This window comes from Triturus cristatus, chromosome 6, assembly GCF_964204655.1.
Source record: "Triturus cristatus chromosome 6, aTriCri1.1, whole genome shotgun sequence".
In the NCBI taxonomy this organism is placed as follows: Eukaryota; Metazoa; Chordata; class Amphibia; order Caudata; family Salamandridae; genus Triturus; species Triturus cristatus.
The window spans coordinates 1,312,384,715-1,312,403,790 of record NC_140589.1 but is presented as its reverse complement, the minus strand read 5'-3'; the positions used below and the strand labels follow the sequence as shown (position 1 = coordinate 1,312,403,790).

General features: G+C 42.4%; 1 protein-coding gene across 1 annotated transcript in view; it reads left to right on the top strand.

Annotated features, from left to right (window-relative positions):
* The window catches only part of LOC146821350 (alpha-tectorin-like), a 289,031-nt gene that overhangs the window by 249,040 nt on the left and 20,915 nt on the right, over nt 1-19,076 (top strand). The window contains exon 7 of the mRNA XM_085609343.1: nt 12,926-13,094. Coding sequence (XP_085465469.1) covers nt 12,926-13,094 — 169 coding nt within the window. The remainder of the gene's footprint in view (nt 1-12,925; nt 13,095-19,076) is intronic.

Sequence of the window (19,076 nt, the reverse complement as noted above, 5' to 3'; positions counted from 1 at the left end):
GTGTCCCTTTGTCCATGGGAAGGAACAGGAAGAAAGCGGATACTGGATATATATATAAAGTAAATGATGTGAGTGCCCGGAATTTTATCGAACAGATCAATGTCAATAATTTGAATTTGGAGTTTACAGCTCAAATGAGCAAAAAATCTATAATTTTTCTGAATGTAGAAGTTTATATTGAGAACAACAAATTGGAAACTAAAATGTATAGGAAACCAACTGCGGGCAATTCGGTATTGCGCGCCTCGAGTCATCACCCTAAACATCTGATCCACAGCATTCCCTACGGGAAAATGCTGCGGATATGCAGGATCTGTAGTAAAGACTCTGAATGTCATAAAGCCCAGATTGAAAGCAAGCTTAGATTTAGAGCAAGAGGATACTCTGAGGTAGTGCTCAATAGTGCCATTAAGAAAGTAAACAAAATTGATAGAGCAATGGCATTGATCAATAAAAGCCCTAACGAGAATATAATATCTGAAGAAAATCAATCTGATCAACCTACAAGATTGATTTTAACCTACAACCAGCAACACAACTCCTTATGAAAGATAATAAATAAGAATTGGCCCTTAATACAAAATGATCCTATTATTGGAGGCCAGCTCACTAAATCTCCAAATATTACATTTAGGAGAGCTCCAGCAATGAGCCAGTCCTTAGTTAGCAGTAGTCCTGAGGTGAGGACGGGTAAAAGCTGGCTAAGTGCTAGGAAAGGGGTTCTATAAATGTACCCCATGTAAGGCTTCCAAATATGCTAGTAACAAGTCTTCATACGCAACGCCTTTCAAGCCCAAACCAGTCCAGATAACTAAAATGCTCAACTTTAAAACAGAATTTGTGGTATATGTGCTGGAGTGTTCGTGTGACCTGCAATATGTGGGTAGTACCAAGTTTCAGGTCCACAAACGAATACTCCAGCACATAAGGGCTATCGTTAATAATGACGTGACCTACCCGGTTGCACGGCATTTTAATGAATTCCACAATAGGCGATTGGAGGATTTAAAATACTATGTGGTGGACTCTATTCTTCCCCTAAGGAGGGGAGGGAATCGGGAGGCGCTGCTCAGGAGACTTGAAACAAGGTATATATTGGAGTTAGATAGCAAAACACCATCTGGTCTTAACTCCAGTGAGGACTTTTACACCTGTCTATAATTGTTCTTAAACTGCATCGATCTTTTAAACATTGCCTTTATTTATACCAACTGATATATTGCTGCTGCTGACATTAATTTTAGCTTTCACGTAACTTTATTTACATAATATTGCACATTTGCACAGACTAAATCATGGCTGTGATTTAGCATGATAATTTTATTTGCACTTTTGGCGCAAATACAGTGATAGGGGTGGGATTAAGTAATCATGGCCCACTGGGGCATTATTCTATAAAACAAACCCAATCATCCAAAAAACATATACATTAAGTTTAATGGACAAAGGCATAAATGAGGGCAAACTTAATGTCTGCAATTTATAATTTTTATTGATGACATTTTTAAGCATTAAATTATATGTAATTTTATAATAGATGCTTATTTATGTTTGTATGGAATGGATTATTTGATTCCAACTCGTTGATCTGAAATGATCAAATTTATGCAACTTGTATCATTATATTGAAATTTTATTATTATATTGATTTTTAAGGATGCATTTGCCAGTCTGTTTTTTTAAACACTAATTTTCTATGTATTAACATGATTATTGTGTTTAAATGATTCTGATGTGTATTGGATGTTGTCGATTAATTATTGTATTCTTACAATGATTTTCATAAGACTTGGGTTTGAGAAGACAGACTATGCCAGTAATAGTATGTTTTCATGGTTATTGAACATCCGTATCATGTGATTTGCACTAGCACTTTAAGATGGTGAGAGCACTCCCATAGCGTGTCATGTGATGAAGGTCTCGGGTAGGCTGAAACGCATAATGGGGAGGTGCAGGGCATTCCTCAATAAAGAAATAATTTGCACAGATTCCTGGGTCTGCATTCATCTGTTCAAGACAGCGGAAGGTGGCGGAGTAAAGAAATATATATATATATATATATATATATATATATATATATATATATATATATCCAAAGTAGAGAAAAAGCAATCCCAGTGCGCTCTCAGGAGACAAAGCCACAGACACGAAATGCAAAGAGGGGTTGTTTATTCCACAACGCGTTTCAGCTCGGAAGCCTTGATCACGTGGAAGAATGTGTACAACAGGGTAACTGATAAAGTTGTAATTCATAAACATGGACATGGGACTGAAAGGCCAGCCCAAAGGCATATTCGCCGACTATGGCAGACATGTTGGAATGTGCAACAAAGAGTAATAATTGTCTGGGTATGCATACATAATTATCAAGTGATCAAACACCAATGTAATTGAAATAATGCATGAATAAAATACAATGTTTCAAATATAAACGCTACACGAAAATAATAGGAAAAATGCCTAGAATCAAACGAATTGTAGCGTTATTGTGAGTAAATGCATAGTGCTTGCGAACTCGAGAACGGGGCTGGTGCCTGGCATAGGCTCATCAAAAACAAATTAAATGTATGACCCAACTGGCACTCACTCCGCACGGGCCACCTACCCTTCCTTCCGTTTCTTCACGTTTTCGAGCACGGTAACTGATTTTATCGGCATTCCATTAATTTTGGACTTTATGGGACTCATGCACTATACTTATTTTCCTGGGGTATTTGACCCCCAGGTTGTATTTCATACAAAATTGACCCTTCTGCCTGACATACACGCTGTTACCTATCGTAACGCGAACCCATTTGGGTTCACATTTCATTTTACTTCATTCATTTTATTTTATCCCCTTATCCAAACCCAGTTGGGTCATACATTTAATTTGTTTTTGATGAGCCTATGCCAGGCACCAGCCCCGTTCTCGAGTTCGCAAGCACTATGCATTTACTCACAATAACGCTACAATTCGTTTGATTCTAGGCATTTTTCCTATTATTTTCGTGTAGCGTTTATATTTGAAACATTGTATTTTATTCATGCATTATTTCAATTACATTGGTGTTTGATCACTTGATAATTATGTATGCATACCCAGACAATTATTACTCTTTGTTGCACATTCCAACATGTCTGCCATAGTCGGCGAATATGCCTTTGGGCTGGCCTTTCAGTCCCATGTCCATGTTTATGAATTACAACTTTATCAGTTACCCTGTTGTACACATTCTTCCACGTGATCAAGGCTTCCGAGCTGAAACGCGTTGTGGAATAAACAACCCCTCTTTGCATTTCGTGTCTGTGGCTTTGTCTCCTGAGAGCGCACTGGGATTGCTTTTTCTCTACTTTGGAACTTAATTACCGGCACGCTCCGCCGGAGTGTGCGCCACCTCCCATCTGGGTCAATACAGTCGGAAGGGGCATTTTTGTGAATATATATATATATATATATATATATATATATATATATATATATATATATATATATATATACTGAAAAAACCATAGGTTTCACACACGTTATTGTTAGGAATTAGCATTTAAAAAACCTTGCAAATTCACTTAAAAAACCATAGGTTTCACACATGTTATAGTTAGCTGGACATTTCACTCGTGAAAAACCATTGAAATTCCCCCGTTATAGTTAGTGCAGGCAACTATAACTCACGCGACCGCAATCCTCTGCTGATGACGTCAGATATTACATCACTGATGACATATGTGTCTTTCTGAAAAAAATATTTGTAATATATGTATTTAGACACTTATTTACCCATGTCTTCTTCCATTAATTTTTAGCTATACATATATTACAAATATTTTTTCAGTGAATTTGTACGGTTTTTTAAAATGCTAAGTTATGTATTTTTTTTTTTTGTAAGGTTTTTCACCGTGCGCATACTGATTGGCAACCAAATGTGTTGAATGACCTGATTTTATCATGGCACAATGTCAGCGGGCGCCTCTGCTATGCAGATCTCCTAATGACGTATATCCATGTGTGTGGTTGACATATATCCACGTGTGCAGTGTTATATCAGAGATAGTGCACCAGAGTGCCTACTGAGATATCATCCCATTGTGCCAGAGCTATGCCCACCTGCTAAGTCAAAAAATAATATTTGTCTTCTGACATATTGTCCATTTGATTGGCAACCAAATGTGTTGAATGACCTGATTTTATCATGGCACAATGTCAGCGGGCGCCTCTGCTATGCAGATCTCCTAATGACGTATATCCATGTGTGTGGTTGACGTATATCCACGTGTGCAGGTGTGTCCAATACTTACTCTCCTTCCCATATGTTACGTAACATAATCAGTGCTGTAAACATGTCTTATCCACAAGTTAGAGGTCTGTGATTAACTAAGTGTGGTATTGGAGGCTATTGTTATATGTGCAGTTGTACCCCACAAGATATCTCCCTTTCAACCAAGGATTGCTCTTTTACTTAAACCGTTGTTAGTAACAAGACTATGCTCCTTCTTTACATTATTGACCTCCTTCTAAAATCACAGGCTAGTATCTGTGAGTATGTGGTACATTCTTGATATATTTGTCAATAAGCATTATACAGGTCTAATCAGTTAATAGCTGAACATAAACTTCTTCGTCCCCATTCATTCAATGTGGGACATTTGTTTTGAATCCTATAATGAGTTGCGACTCCAAATCGTCTCAATTTGAGAACTCTGTCCTCACCTCGCTCATTCCTAGGGACACTTGCTATGCCGAAGTAGTACATATTTTTCCAGTTCTTTTTAGGGTGTGTAATCAGTGACTTTGCCATTGCATAGTTCAGATCTTTGTTGTGGACTGCTCTAATGTGCTCCAATATATATGTTTCTTCAAAGGGCAGATAGTACTCTCTATGGGGCATATCAACAACGAGGCAATAGAAAATTATCGCCGCTTTTGCGGCAGTTTTCGGCCGAAACACGGCAATAATTTTATAGCCTAATTAGCAAGGTCACGCTAACGCGTGAAACCTTGCTTTAGCGTACAAAATCTTAACGCCCAGCTTTGCATCTGTAATGAGATGCAAAGTGGGCGTTCCTGACCTGACATGACAGGAGAAATGTCGCTAAGTGATATTTCTCCTATCATCAAGCCCCACGCTATGAAGCATAGCGGCAGGAAAAGTAGCGATAATCCCTGTTATCGCTACTTTCCTTATGCCTGCTTCAGGACTGAATTAGCCATGATATCCTATGGAAGGAGGAGATCATAGCTAAGTTTGTGAGTCCCTATCAACAAGCTAACGCCACATTTCATGAGATTATTGCTGGGCTTCCAGCGATAATCTCACATTAGGCAGTTAGCGCTAGGAATTTTATCGCTTTTGAGATAAGCGTTGCTAATAGCACGCTATCTCAGCGATAAAAATCCACGCTAGCCGGCGATAATTATCCTAGCGCTAAGTGCGCTTAGCTATAATTATCGCCGGTTGTTGTTGATATGCCCCTAAATATCTCAGTTCACAGAAGCACTCTACCACATATACTACGTAAGCAGAGTCCCATGTGATCCTCTCATTGATGGTGAATGTCTTGCCCTTGAAGTCATGGAGATCTTTCATGTTTTTACCGATCCGGCATGCTTTACACTTATCACAGCGAGTGACACCCTCTTGTTTGTTCAGCCGGTTGCTGGATTTTTCATTGTGAAGTGACTCCTCACTAGTTTGTCCTTCAATGAGCGTACCTTGCCATAGGTTACAGTGTGGACAAAGTTCTCCACCTGAGACGAATGGAGCCTCATAATGGACAATGTGGGAGGTATGTATAAAAAGTCGAAATCGATGATGGACTCATTCAACCGTGAGCAAGACTAGATATTCGAAACATGTCAGTGGTGGTTTATGTGGCTGATCTGTATTTACGAATACATTGAATCCTTTAAAACTCTCCTTCAGTGCGGCGTTTCTTAATACTTTGATATATATTAATTATCTACTGGTGGTTGCCAGTAGATAGTTGAAGGTAGGGTTTAGGGGCATATTTACAAGCCCCTATCTCCCAGGAATGTCCCTTTTTATGATGTTACTGTGGGGATAAACTCTTTGCCTGATTTACAAGACATCGTTAATGCCACTTAACGTGTAAATAAGGCCCCCTGTCACGCTACATTTAGCGTGAAAGGGGCGTGCAGTGGGTGTTGCGGTGGGCGTTCCGCCGCAACACCCATTGATTTTTGATGCTGCTCTTTATTTACAAGGGTGGCATAAGTAGGAGGCAGTGCCGAAATTAAGACCAGGGAAAACCCGGTCTTTACATGGCAAAACAAGTAGAAATGCTTTATTTCGCCTAGTTTTTGCTGTTTCTATGTGTGCTGCATTGTGCAGCACACATAGAAACAGCAAATCGCCATGAATGATTGTTCATGTGCAGGAAGGTGTCCCTTCCGGCACATAAACAATCATTGGAAAAATGATGATTTGCAACTTATATGTGTGCTACACATTCGGAATTGTTTATGTGCAGGAAGAAACACCTTCCTGCACATAAACAATCAAGGGTGCCTGCGTTGGCGCTAGGCAGCTAGATTTAGCGCTAGTGGTAATGCAGAGGTGAATATGGCACGTCCCTGCGATTTCAGAATGGCCGAGCGTGGTGTTAGCAATGTTTGCTTAACGCCACGCTTCGCCATTCCCTTGTGAATATGCCCAAAGTTTCCATACAGAAAGCGCTTTGTTTTGCTAATAACTTTGGGGCTGTTTGATGAATCTTCACAACATTTTCACTCACTTCAGCTGCTCTCTTAGAAGTTTTAGGGTGATTCGTTAAGTGGTGGCCTAGAAAAAACAGGGGTCCCAAAACGTGTTTTCCCCATGCAATTTCCCATAGGGCTTTGGAACACTACTTCAGCATGACTGCTGAAAGGAATGACATCAAATTTGTCACAGAGCAAGAGATTGGTCCAGAACGATCTCTTTTTGTGATTTGGTGTAAATCCGATCAGCAGTTCTGGAATTATATTTAAAAAAAAAAATTATGTATAACTAGGGGCACAGAGGGTCCAGGGATCCGACAGATCTCACAATGAGATCTGGTTGGCTACCACCACTTCAACCTGTTATCAGCCAACTTGAAACTTGGACTCAGCCGAGTCTCAGAAAAACATTTTTTTTAAACCATGAGGGGGCAGGGTAAGAATACCCTGACCTCCTAGGCCTGGTAGTGGGGTCTCACAGGGACCCTGTCAAGGCCCCAAAACATTTCTTTACATTTTTGCAACAAATTTGAATCTGTGGCAAAAAAAGCCCCAACAAGCATGGTCTCCCGCCCTTGTTTTTTATCTGGCCCTCGAGTGGGCCATGTCCCGGGGGGAACTTATGTGAAAATAATTGAAGAGGGGGCTCACATGGCCCACCTTCCTGAGCCACTTTTGATCCTGTGGACCGCCATCCCCCAGGGCATGGCCAATGCATGACATGGTGAGGGGGGCCGCGCAGCCTGGCTCACGAAACCATTAATGGCCCTGGGGGACCCTACCCTCCAGCTATGCCCCGGGGTGACCACCCTGGGACATAGCAGTTTCGGTAACCTGTGTTTGCTCTCGCTTGGTGGAACCAATTTCAAAGCTCCCCCAAAGCAAGAGCAAACTCTAAGTCCGCTCCAAGCAGGCAGGAGCATGAAAAATGCTCCCTGCTCCCTTTGAAGCACGCATGGAAACATGAAAAAATTGCTCCCACCTGCCATGAGCAGCATTTGTAGCTGCTCCCTGTGGGCGGGAGCAATGCCGGCTCCCACTGGCGGTAGGGAGACCACTGGGACTGAGGGGGCATTGGGGCTACCCCCACAGCCTGCAAAAATGATGAAATGGATGCCCTGGGTGGCTTCCGGCCACCCATCCGTTACTGAGCAAAAAAAGATGGATTTAGGCCCAGATTTCTGTACTAGGGTGAATGTATGACATTGTTCTGCATTCTGTCCATCAACTGTTGTTTTTACCCATCCGTTACTGGCCAGGCCCCGGGCGATGGAGTCCCGGGGGACAAAATGAGCCTGGGGAGGGGGGGGCCGCATGGCCATTTATAATTGGCCAGGCCCTGGGTGATGGGGTCCCCTGGGCCAATATTGGCCCAGAGAGGCTGGGTGCTTGCCTTCCTTCCCATTCACCATGTAGTCGGGCCCTGGGAGATGGCATCCTCGGGGCCAAAATTGGCCCTGAGAGGGATTCCGTTTAGGCCCCCGTCCCAATTATTAAGTGGATAGTCTCCGAGGGATGGGGTTCCTGGAGCCAATATTGGCCCAGGGAGGGCACTGTATGTTCCCCTGCCCTCCAGAATAAGGCCAGGGCTCGAGAGATGGGGTCCCTGGCCCAAAATCGTCCCGAGGAGGGGGGACATGCGGCTCCCACCACCAATTTTTAATTAAAGAGGCTTTGGAGGATGGGGTCCCCGGGGCCAATGTTGGCCCAGGGAAGGGGGCTGCATTCCCCACTCCCCCCTTTTAATATGCAGTGGTTGCCCTAGGTGGGCTCCAGGGCACCCACCATTTACTGGTCGGGCCCTGGGTGATTGGGACCCCGTGGACAAAACTGGCACTGTAAGGGGAGCTGCGTGCCATGTATGTGGGGTTGGCTGCATGCAGAGGGTTGGCTGCAGGTCCTGTGGCCAACTTCCTGCTGCGCACAGCCGTAGGGCATGCATGGCATGGGGTTGGCTGTGTGTGGGGTGTTGGCTGCAGGGCCTGGCTATGTGGGGTTGGCTGCATTTTTGGCCACCATGCCATTCCACTTTAAATCCAGCCATATGCAAATCAGTCTTGAGGCTATCCCCCCCACACCCCCCCCCCATGGGAGCAGTCCAGCCCAAACTGCCAGGACAGGTCCTTCTTGGACAGGAAACAAGAACAATTGATGGATGGAATGCTGCGCAATGTTAAAAATTCACCCCAGTACAGAGATCTGGTCCTAAATCCATTGTGTTTTTGCCCACTATGCCATTCCAGTTGAAACCAAGCCATATGCAGATCAGTCTTGACCCTGTTCCTCATGGGAGCAGGCCAACCCAAACTGTCAGCTCAGGTTCTTCCAGGACCAGAAACAAGCATCCTTGGACTGGTTTCGGGGTATTACCCCTTATCAACCAGGCTAGATGAACCCAGTGGCACAGGGAGCACTGGCCGCATGTCTGGGCATACCTGTCCCACTCGGGGTGACAAATGCTAAAAGAACACTTTTTTTCACACTCCATGCCATTCCAGTTTAAACCCAGCCATATGTAAATCAGTCTTGACCCAGCATGAACTACCAGGCCAGCTTCTTCCTGGACCAGAAACAATCATCCTACGACTGGTTTCGGGGTATCCCAGATCTTAGAGACTGGAGGTGAATGTTTGCATTGTCCATCATTTGCTCTTTTTACTTTTAGAAAGTTACCATTTTCCTGCCTTAACCGTTTAGTGCCTGCAGCCTGTTGCTGGGACACATGGCTGGGTGTAGCTGTCAGTTGGGATTTGTGTATTCCTCCTAGACAGCCACACACAATAGAGATCTTAGGTGTATTTGGATGGGGCATCACTGGCAGGATGGGAGGGAGGGACTGGGCACAGCCCTACTTACACCTAAATAGGCTGTGTCCTGCTTCCACATAAACGCCTACATACCTCCTGTATTTAGCCTGGAGCCAGGGCAAGGAAGGAAGAAAACTTGGGAACTTCAAAGGGAAACCCCAAGAAGTTTCTCTTACTTTCAAGGAAGACCTAGGTATAAATATTGGACCTCAGACACCAACTCTTCAGTACACGACTAGACCTGTGGAAACTCACCCAGGAAGTAGGATTGTTGTGCTGCTGAAAGGAATGCCACGCTGCTGGACTGCTACCCTGCTGGATTGCTGCCCTGCTGCCCCCTTGCTGAGTCAGAGGGATTGGTACTGCACCTGAACCCAGGATTCGCGGAGTGACTCCAAGGGCTAGTCTACTAGCCTCCTGTTCAGTGCTATATGGACATAACATAACCACCTGAACCAGCACCCACATCAAGCTGTAGGAAGCCCCTGACCCCCAAGTCCTGGACACTTGGTGTTGCCTCAGGGAGGCAGAATTAAAGTTTCTGGGCTCTCTGCGACCACAAAGGGGCCTATTAGTGCCGAAACCTTGTCACTCGCACAGCCCACCAACGCAAACCGTCACTCCAGCTGACCCGCTCGCAACGACAACAGGATCTTCAAGCTACAGTGATGACCGTCCATGATGCCCTGCCTGCTCTGTGTGCTGCATCGATGACATCCGTGACGCTTCCCTGCTTCTTGTGACCTCTTCCACCTTGAACGAGACTCTTTGCCTTTGACCGTGAAGGTAACATTTTAGCGGGACTAACCTGTCCTGTCACAAGGGGTGGGTAGAAAACATAAAATAGCTAAAGCAGAAAAAATAAAATGTCATTTTTCATCTTCAGTTAATTTCATTTTTAACAATATAGTGTGAAGAATGCAAGAAAGAGTAACACATACCACAAAACAAATGAGGGTAAACTGGCGGCTGCTGACAAAGATTCCATTGTAAATCTATTCCATTTGGTGCAAGACATTAAACTTTTCTCTGGAATGTTGATTGTTGTATGTTTCTCTTTTTGGGTGTTTGATGCAAGATCTTCTTTTACCAGAAGAGCTATGAAAGTTTAAAGGAAATACATGTGGTCCCTGAATCTGACCCACGCTCCATTCCAGTCGGCCTGAACTTGTGACTTTCTCCCGATCTTGTACGCCTAGAAAGCCGCGAGTGGCGCTTTGGGCTTTTTGGCACTGTTTTAGCTTATATCTTTAAAATCGCACATTTCTGGCTCTTGATTTGTTTATTAAATTCTGCTCGGTGTTTCTAAATTAGTGTGGGATTTTTCTTCTGTTGTGCTTTAACTTTATTATTGTTTAAAGTGCTCCATTAATACTTTACACATTGCCACTACGTTAAGCCTGACTGCTCTGTGCCAAACTACCAGAGGGTTGAGCACAGGTTGATTTGGGGTTTGTGTGTGCCTCACCCTGACAAGCATTGTTGTTCCTGCTTGAGTCAGGTTTTTACCCCCACTCAACCTGTAAACCAATGTCTCAAATATTTCAAAACAGATATGCATGCAATGGTTTGTAGAGCTAACCATAACATAATATTGAGTTTTTTGTTTTTATTTTGTAACCATATCTGATCTTTTGTTTTTTTACATATAAATGCATCAACATTTTACATGTTATGAAAATCAGCATAAAACAGATGTCAAAGCTGGATCTTAATACATCCTTCATTATCTTTCACATTACTCCAAATTCACTCATTCAACATAGATTCATATCATTTCTACCGATTAAATCATTACATCATTCCTATATTTGTATCTCAAGCCAGATCTTCATCCTAATTGTCTCATAGGCATGAATTAACAATGATTCTACCCGGTGCATTCAGACAGGATTTCAGTGGACTGCATGATGTCACCGCATTCATTAGATGTCTTTTTCCATATAAACGTATATCTCTGTGCCATCTCCACACCTCTGTTTTTTAGATTGTTTAATCTCAATTTGGTCAACACTATACCTAACTTGGTATGTCAGTGCGTTAACTAAACTTGTACTGATTTCACATCCACTTTCTTGAACTTTACCAGAAGCCTCCAGCATTCTGGAGCATATGCACAAGGAAGTGGCGGTGTGCGGCATTAGGCACCTTAATTTAATGCCGCGCTCCGCCACTCCTGAAACGCAGGGCTGAACCGTATTTACAAGAATACAGTGCAGCCTTCGTTTCCCCCTGAGCTGGTGCTAATTTTGCTGCCTAGTGCCAACAGAGTGCAAGTGTGCCTGCGTTGTAGGGAATGATTATGTATGTGCAGGAAGGTGTCCCTTCCTGCACATAAACAATCTGAAATGATGTTTTGAAACTTTTATGTGTATTGTTTAATGAAGCATACATAGAAGAAACCTACTTTTTTTTCTTTTACTGTGCCCCTTCCTGCACACAAACAATCAATGGCATTTTGCTGTTTATATGTGTGCTGCACAATGCAGCACACATGGAAAAAGCAAAAACGAGGCGAAATTAAACATTTCTCCTCGTTTCGCCAGGGTAAGACCAGGTTTTCCCTGGTCTTACGTTTGGCAATGCCCTATATTTACACCACCCTTGTAAATATGGGGCAGTGTCAAAATCAATGGGTGTTGCAGTGGAACGCCCACCACCCGGCCCTTTCACGCTAAGTATAGTGTGAAAGGGTGCCTTATTGACGTTAGGTGGCTAAATGCCATCTTGTGAATAAGGCGAAGTCCCTATCACCACCACAACGTTGTGAGAAGTGACGCTGTGGTGGTGATAGGGGCTTGTAAATATGTCCCTCTGTGCGTTATTCTAACGATATTCCATGTATGTTTGAATATCGATACACCTATGCAAGTGTCACTCCCCATGTCGTGTTATATGTCCTACAGCTTTTATAGATGAATTACCACTTAGTTATTTTTGTGCCATTCATGTTGTGTTTTCTGTTATTCTAGATTGAGTTTCAATGAGTTTTCTTCCTTACTGTACTTAAAAATATCTATTGTAGAGAACCTACCAGATCCTTGGACTCACCTGGTTCTGGTTGACTCTACAGAGCCTCTTCTTGCTTTAGGATCGCTGTGATTCTACTTTCAAAGAAAAGGTCAAGTTCAACAGTGTTGAGGGACGTAGAGATCAAAAGTTCATTTGAGGAGTGTTCGTTTTAATCACATGAAATGATTAGCAGTGAAGATAGGATTAAAGAGGCTAGTGGTAGAGGGCCACGAAACAGATCAAAGAGAAAATGAGCTGGATAAAGAGGAGGAGGGGTACATAGATGCAATCATGGGCAAACCAACTTAGAGATAAGAGAAAGAAAGCACAACAAAGAAAGCTGCCCATGCTAACATTTTCTGTCTCGTTATTCATTCTGAAATTATTAATTTCCTTATTTATGCAGCTGCTCCAGAGACACAGTAGATGAAACATTATCAATCATAACAAATGGAGTTGGTCCAGAGGCAATGTTCCGAATCCAGATGTTCAAATTTGTTGGGCTTACGTACAATGACGTCTTCCTTCACTGCACTGTCCAGATCTGTCACAATACAGCAGCGATTTGTATGCCGGTGAGTACACTGAGACAAGAGAGTTTTTGTTGACCTAATGGGGACAGATGGGCTATCAGGGGATTAGCAGGATCTACAGACAGATCATATTCATTATCACTTGTTATTGAGTGTCACAAGGGGCGGCTGGAAAACATATGATAGCTAAAGTAGAAAAAAATAAAATACCACTTTCCATCTTCACTTCATTTCATTTTTAACAACGTAGGGCCTCATTACGATATCGGTCGGAAAGCCTTCCTGACGACTCGGTTTCGGAATGGTTTCTGACAGACTCGGGTTCAGGGAGTCCGACCAACCGATTACTATGTTTCCGAACACCGTTCGGTGTGACTCCCATTGACTTCAATGGGACCCTATGTTCTGACCGACAACACAGGCTCCCATTGATGAAAGGGGTGGTCATGGAAAACTTGCAATCTGTGGCGGGCACCCCTTGGTGGCTGCCACATCGTGCATGGCTGTAAAGAGGGGACCCAAGGGTACCCCCATGCACCTCAACTGGAGTCCTCCGGGTGAAGGGGGGCCTGCTACAGGCCCCCAAAGTCAGATTCCGACAGCTACTCCGTGTCGGACGGACAGATTCGGAAAGGCTGTCCGAATCCGACATAGTAAGCGCTAGGTCGGAAACGTGGTCCGTAGAGACATACGAGTCGGCTCCGACTGACTCGGAGTCTCTGAATGCCATACGGACCCGAGTCGGAACCAAGTCACACAGTCTGAACGCTTTCCAACCATCATAATTGGTCGGTCAGAAATCTTTCTGAGTCGGTCGGAAACAAGGCTTCCGACACGGATTCGGACGAACCGAATGCTGTTCGGAGCCTTTCTGAACAACATCATAAACGGCCCCATAATGTGCGTAATGCAAGAAAGAGTAGCACACACCACAAAACTAATGAGTGTGAGCTGGCTGCTGACAATGATTACATTGTAAATTTACTCCATTTGTCGCGATACATTAAGCCTTTCTCTGGAATAATGATTTTTGTATGTTTCTCTTTTTTGTGTGCTTGATGCAAGATCTTCTTTTGCCAGAAGAGCTATGATAGTTTAAATTAAATACATTTGTAAGATATTTTTTTAAACAAGTGGGGTAATGAAGGACCATACAGAGAGCAAGGGCTTCTAGACGATATGTAATTAACCTATTTATGGACATGATGATTTCCCCATTGTGATCAGATTCAACGTGGGTTCTATTTCTAATGCAACACAAGCTCAGTCAATATCACTAACAGCCCGATAATTTATTTTGTGTCTTTATTGGTGTAAAGAGTCAAGGTCTGTGGTAGTTGTGCAGAAAGAGGTATGGCCCTAGTTGCATATGAATTTATAGAACAATAAATTCATACAATACTAATTCAGAAAAACAATTTCACATTAACTGTTTAATTGATATTTTCACCATGAATGGCACTTACCATTTGGTAAAAATAAATTTATAGGAGGTATTTCTTCACAATTTCCTACTGCATGTTTCTTTAAAGAGTAAATTCTGTCAATCTTGAAAATTGATTCTTTCTGTAGGTTTTCAGTTCTTTCTTCTTTCTCGTCTTCTGTTTTTCACATCAGGTCACATGGTGATGTTTAAAAATGTTTTTAATTACTGTTCCAGGAGTGACAATCAGATTTTTTTTGTTTAAACTGTTTTTATTAGTTTTTACCACAGTGAAATCATACAATCTCAATATCATAAAATGCGGACAGGCACGTGATTAATAAACGTGTGACAATAAAACTATTCCTTGCAAGAATGTCTCTTGGTGGACAGAATCAGCGTCTCGTTCCGAACTGTTATTGCAGTGATTCCTGCAGTACATCATTACATTACGATCTCGAGGACACTGTTTGACATTACATGCATTATTCACATCTGTACATTGAATGTGATTACTAGCCACAGTACACTGACAAACAGCATTAACACAATAGCGAATGTATACGCACCAATATCAGCGACTAAGAGGGATCTGAAATGGGTATAAAGCAAGGGTCGGAAATGTGGGAAGGGTGCACCTTCAGGGGGTTGTCGGGTGAGTGCGTACAGGCGATGCCTGTGTGGATGGATCGGTCACATCCATGTGTGAGGGATGTGTAAGAAGATAGGTTTTTAGGGGGGCCCATATATCCCTGGGGCGTGAAGCAATGGGGAGTAAGTCAGCGTAATGAGTCAGTTGCTCCTGGCAATATAATAAATCTGTAAACCATTCCTTGAATTGTGGTGCTCGCCCTCTACCCGATCGGCATGCGACACGGCGTTTGGCCAGTAGCAAGGCAATGTCAAGATATTTGCGATATGGTTTGACGATAAGTTTTGTGTAACCGAGCAGGGCGACCAGGGGAGTACACTCCAGGGATAGCATCGTCATCTGATTCAAGGCATTGAACACTTGCTCCCAGTATGTATACACTTCGGGGCATTCCCAGGCTAGATGAAGAAAATTGGCCTGCGGAGCGTTACAGCGTGCACACCGATCAGTGTCTTTAACTTATATTTGTGCATTTTTACTGGGGTATAATACAAGCAATGTAGAAATTTGTAGTGTGTGATGCTCAACGATCAGAAATTCCTTTAACTCTGTCCACTGCTTCTTTTTCCTCGGATGTTCATTCTCCCTCCCTACCTTCTTTTCCTCTTTCATCACTCTTCCGCTTTTTTTTGTCAGGGGAGTGGGAATGAATCCTGGCACCCCTCTATGACACACTTTTTAAATGAGTTTATAATCTCCATCATACCAGAGTCTCCTTTTTTCCACTTTTTGTTGCTGGCAGCCCGGAATTCCTACACTCATCATGGAAAACTGCCGCTAAAGCGGCGATAATGGGCTTGATAATATGCCGCAGAGAATTCCAATAGAAGCCCATGTTGACACCAGAACATGGGCTTCTATGGGAATTCTCAAGGGCATATTATCAAGCCCATTATCGCCGCTTTAGCGGCAGTTTTCTGCCGCTAAAGCGGCGATAATCTTAACGCCGTTTCTTGATAATATGCCCCTTGATACTCTAAACCTTTACCTACAAGCCTCCCTCACCCTTAATTTTCTGAACTCTTTTTTTAAAACTTTCATTAAAAAAATATTTTTCATAACCAGCATTTGCTAAGAGAGGCATGATTTTGCCTTTGAAACTTGCAGTAACTGAATATTATTATTTATGGTTACGGGGTAATTTTACTACTATATTTGACCAACTGGATTTTGATAAATATATGTTTCTATTAAATGGGTTTTCAATGATTTGGTTTCTAAGAACTTGGTTTACGGAAAGCCCTATCAACTCTATGCCACGTCACAATGCTGTGTTCAACGTTTGTAACTTTCGCCTTTGGTGAGCTGGCAGGCTTTCCCGCAAAAACAGCAGTAATCTAGTTCATTTGGTAGTGAAAAATTTGTAATAACGTGAAACATTTAATCTTTGTGGAATGTTAATCTGTCTAAAAATATCCTGCGCTATCAAAAACCTTAGCATTTAAAGGAAGTAGACCGTCTCACAGACAGGACATGGACAGTTACAAAAACCTCTTTAAGTAATACCTGTTCATAGTTTTAAGAGGAGCTTATGGATATTACAACCATTTAGGAAATTATCAAGGAAAACCATGGGGCATATTTACAAGGGCCATATCTCCGCTTTATTGGCTTTCAAAGCCAAAAAAGTGGAGATAAAAATATTACCCTATTTACGAGAGGGTGCTAACATGCATTAGCGCATGGTAGCACCCTTTTTACCGACGCCTCCCTTTGCATCTCTAATGAGATGCAAAGTGGGCGTCACTGGGCAGTACAACCTTGTAAATATCGCTGATGTGCACATCGTGATATTTACAAGGTGGCGCACGCATTGTAGCAGACGTTAGTTTTCGGCGAAAATCGCCGTTTTCGCCAAAACTAACGTCTGCTAAAATCATAACTAACCCCTACCTAACATGGGGGTGGATTCTTGTGTTACGACTACATCGTCGTATCAACAAGCATATCGCCGTTTTGCAGGGAACATCGCTGGAAAACCAGCAATGTTCCCTGCAAAACGGCGATTACCCCGCTATCGCTGGAATTCATATCGCCATTGCGCTATGCGTTGTAAATACAGCGCAAGTATGGCGATCAATTCCAGCAATAGACGGCGATAAATATGAAAGCGCTAAGCGCACTTTGCAATATTTATCGCCGTCTGTTGTAAATATGCCCCCACATCATTTATCTGGGCATGGTTTAGTTGGAAATGGGACACAAATAATCCCTTATTTTAATAGTCGAAATTACAAAAAGTCAACATTTTGGTCCAATACTGAGTCCATTGGAAAACAAATCAGGTATTTACTACCCTGCCTAAAAAGGGGGAGGGTTTTACATCCAATTTCCCTTGGAAATGAGTCATAACCTGTGGAATTGGTATTTAACACTCCAAATTCAGAATGTTTAGATTTTTTTCTGCACCTTTTTTCTCCAATGAATTATATTAGGTTTGACCTGTTGAAATCTGTCAGGGGAAAATTGACGGCGCGCGCAAATTGTTGTCAAACGCAGACTTCTGAATCCTGTGCAAACTCCTTTCTGCTCAGGGACAGCAATTTAATCTCCTCCCACCCCGAGCCCCCCCCCCCGCTCTTAACTAGGGCCTTTATGACATAAATCATTCTACATTCATGGTTTTCAAACATATGTTTAATCTATTTTATGAATGTCTCATTTCTCACATTCCTGTCAGTGTTTGTGTAGTAAGAATCTTTATGTGGCATTATGGCAGTGGTGCTGCAACAATTTTCAGACTTTGGGTGCCTCAATCAGTGTTACATCACCCAAGTCATAGGAAGTGTGAAAAATACCAGCATCACACAAAGAACAAGTGTAGGAAATGAGCCATGCCCATTCAGCAGGAGAATGATAGGGATGTGGTGTGTAATCAGTGGTGTATTTTGGAGCACATTGCCACAAATGTATTTTTTTACTGAAAATGGCTATTAAATATGCACAAATATGCTTTATTAGTGATAAAACTATGTAGAGCACAAACATGTGGAAATCAAAGCGGCAAGCTTATAGATGAACTCCTCATGATATGCACTGCCTATGTGATACCTCTATATTCCAATAAAGTTATTAAAAAATACAATGTGTGGAAATTGGGTTTCTGTGAATAATTAATTTTCCACATCACCAGGGCCCATATGCACAAAGCATTTTCGTGGTCGAAAACGGCCCGATTGGACCATATTTTACCGCAAAAATGTTTTAACATATGTTCAAAGCTCAAATTATGATTCAGTAACACCATACCCAATCGCAATTTGTGTTTGCGATACGGTATTTGGAAGGGGCATATTTCGGGCATTCTTTCCAAATACCGAATCTGAATGGGATGTATTGTTTTGCGACCGAATTCTGGTCACAAAATATTAATACTTTACCAACTCCTGGAAGGAGGCTGTAATCCATTTGCAAATAGGAAGGGTTCTAAATGGGACCCCTTCTCCTTTGAGAATGGAAAAAGAATGTTTTAATACTGGGACCACTGCCTACTCTTAAAAAATGAAACTTCAAAGTTTCTGTTTTTTAAACACATCTCGTCTGACTTTAAGAAAAACAGGCTGATTTACAAAAAATATGCTTTATGAAAAAGCAATCGGAGGCATGGTGGTCTGCTGACCCCAGCAGGCCACCATCCCTGTGATGTCTATCATTCCTAATGGGTCGCAAAACTGCGATTTACCTCATTAATATTCATGAAATAGGTTGACTTGTGACCCACCAGGAATTATTATTTGAGAGATGCAAGTTTTCTTATATCAAGAATTGAGATTTCCTACTTGCTATTCAGTAAGAATCGCAATCAGGAAATAACACTTCTAGATTTTTGTACATGTGGCCTTAAGTTCCTTGGGGGCATATTATCAAGCATGGCGTTAAAATTATCGCCGCTTTAGGGGCAGAAAACTGCCACTAAAGTGGCAATAATGGGCTTGATAATATGCCGCAG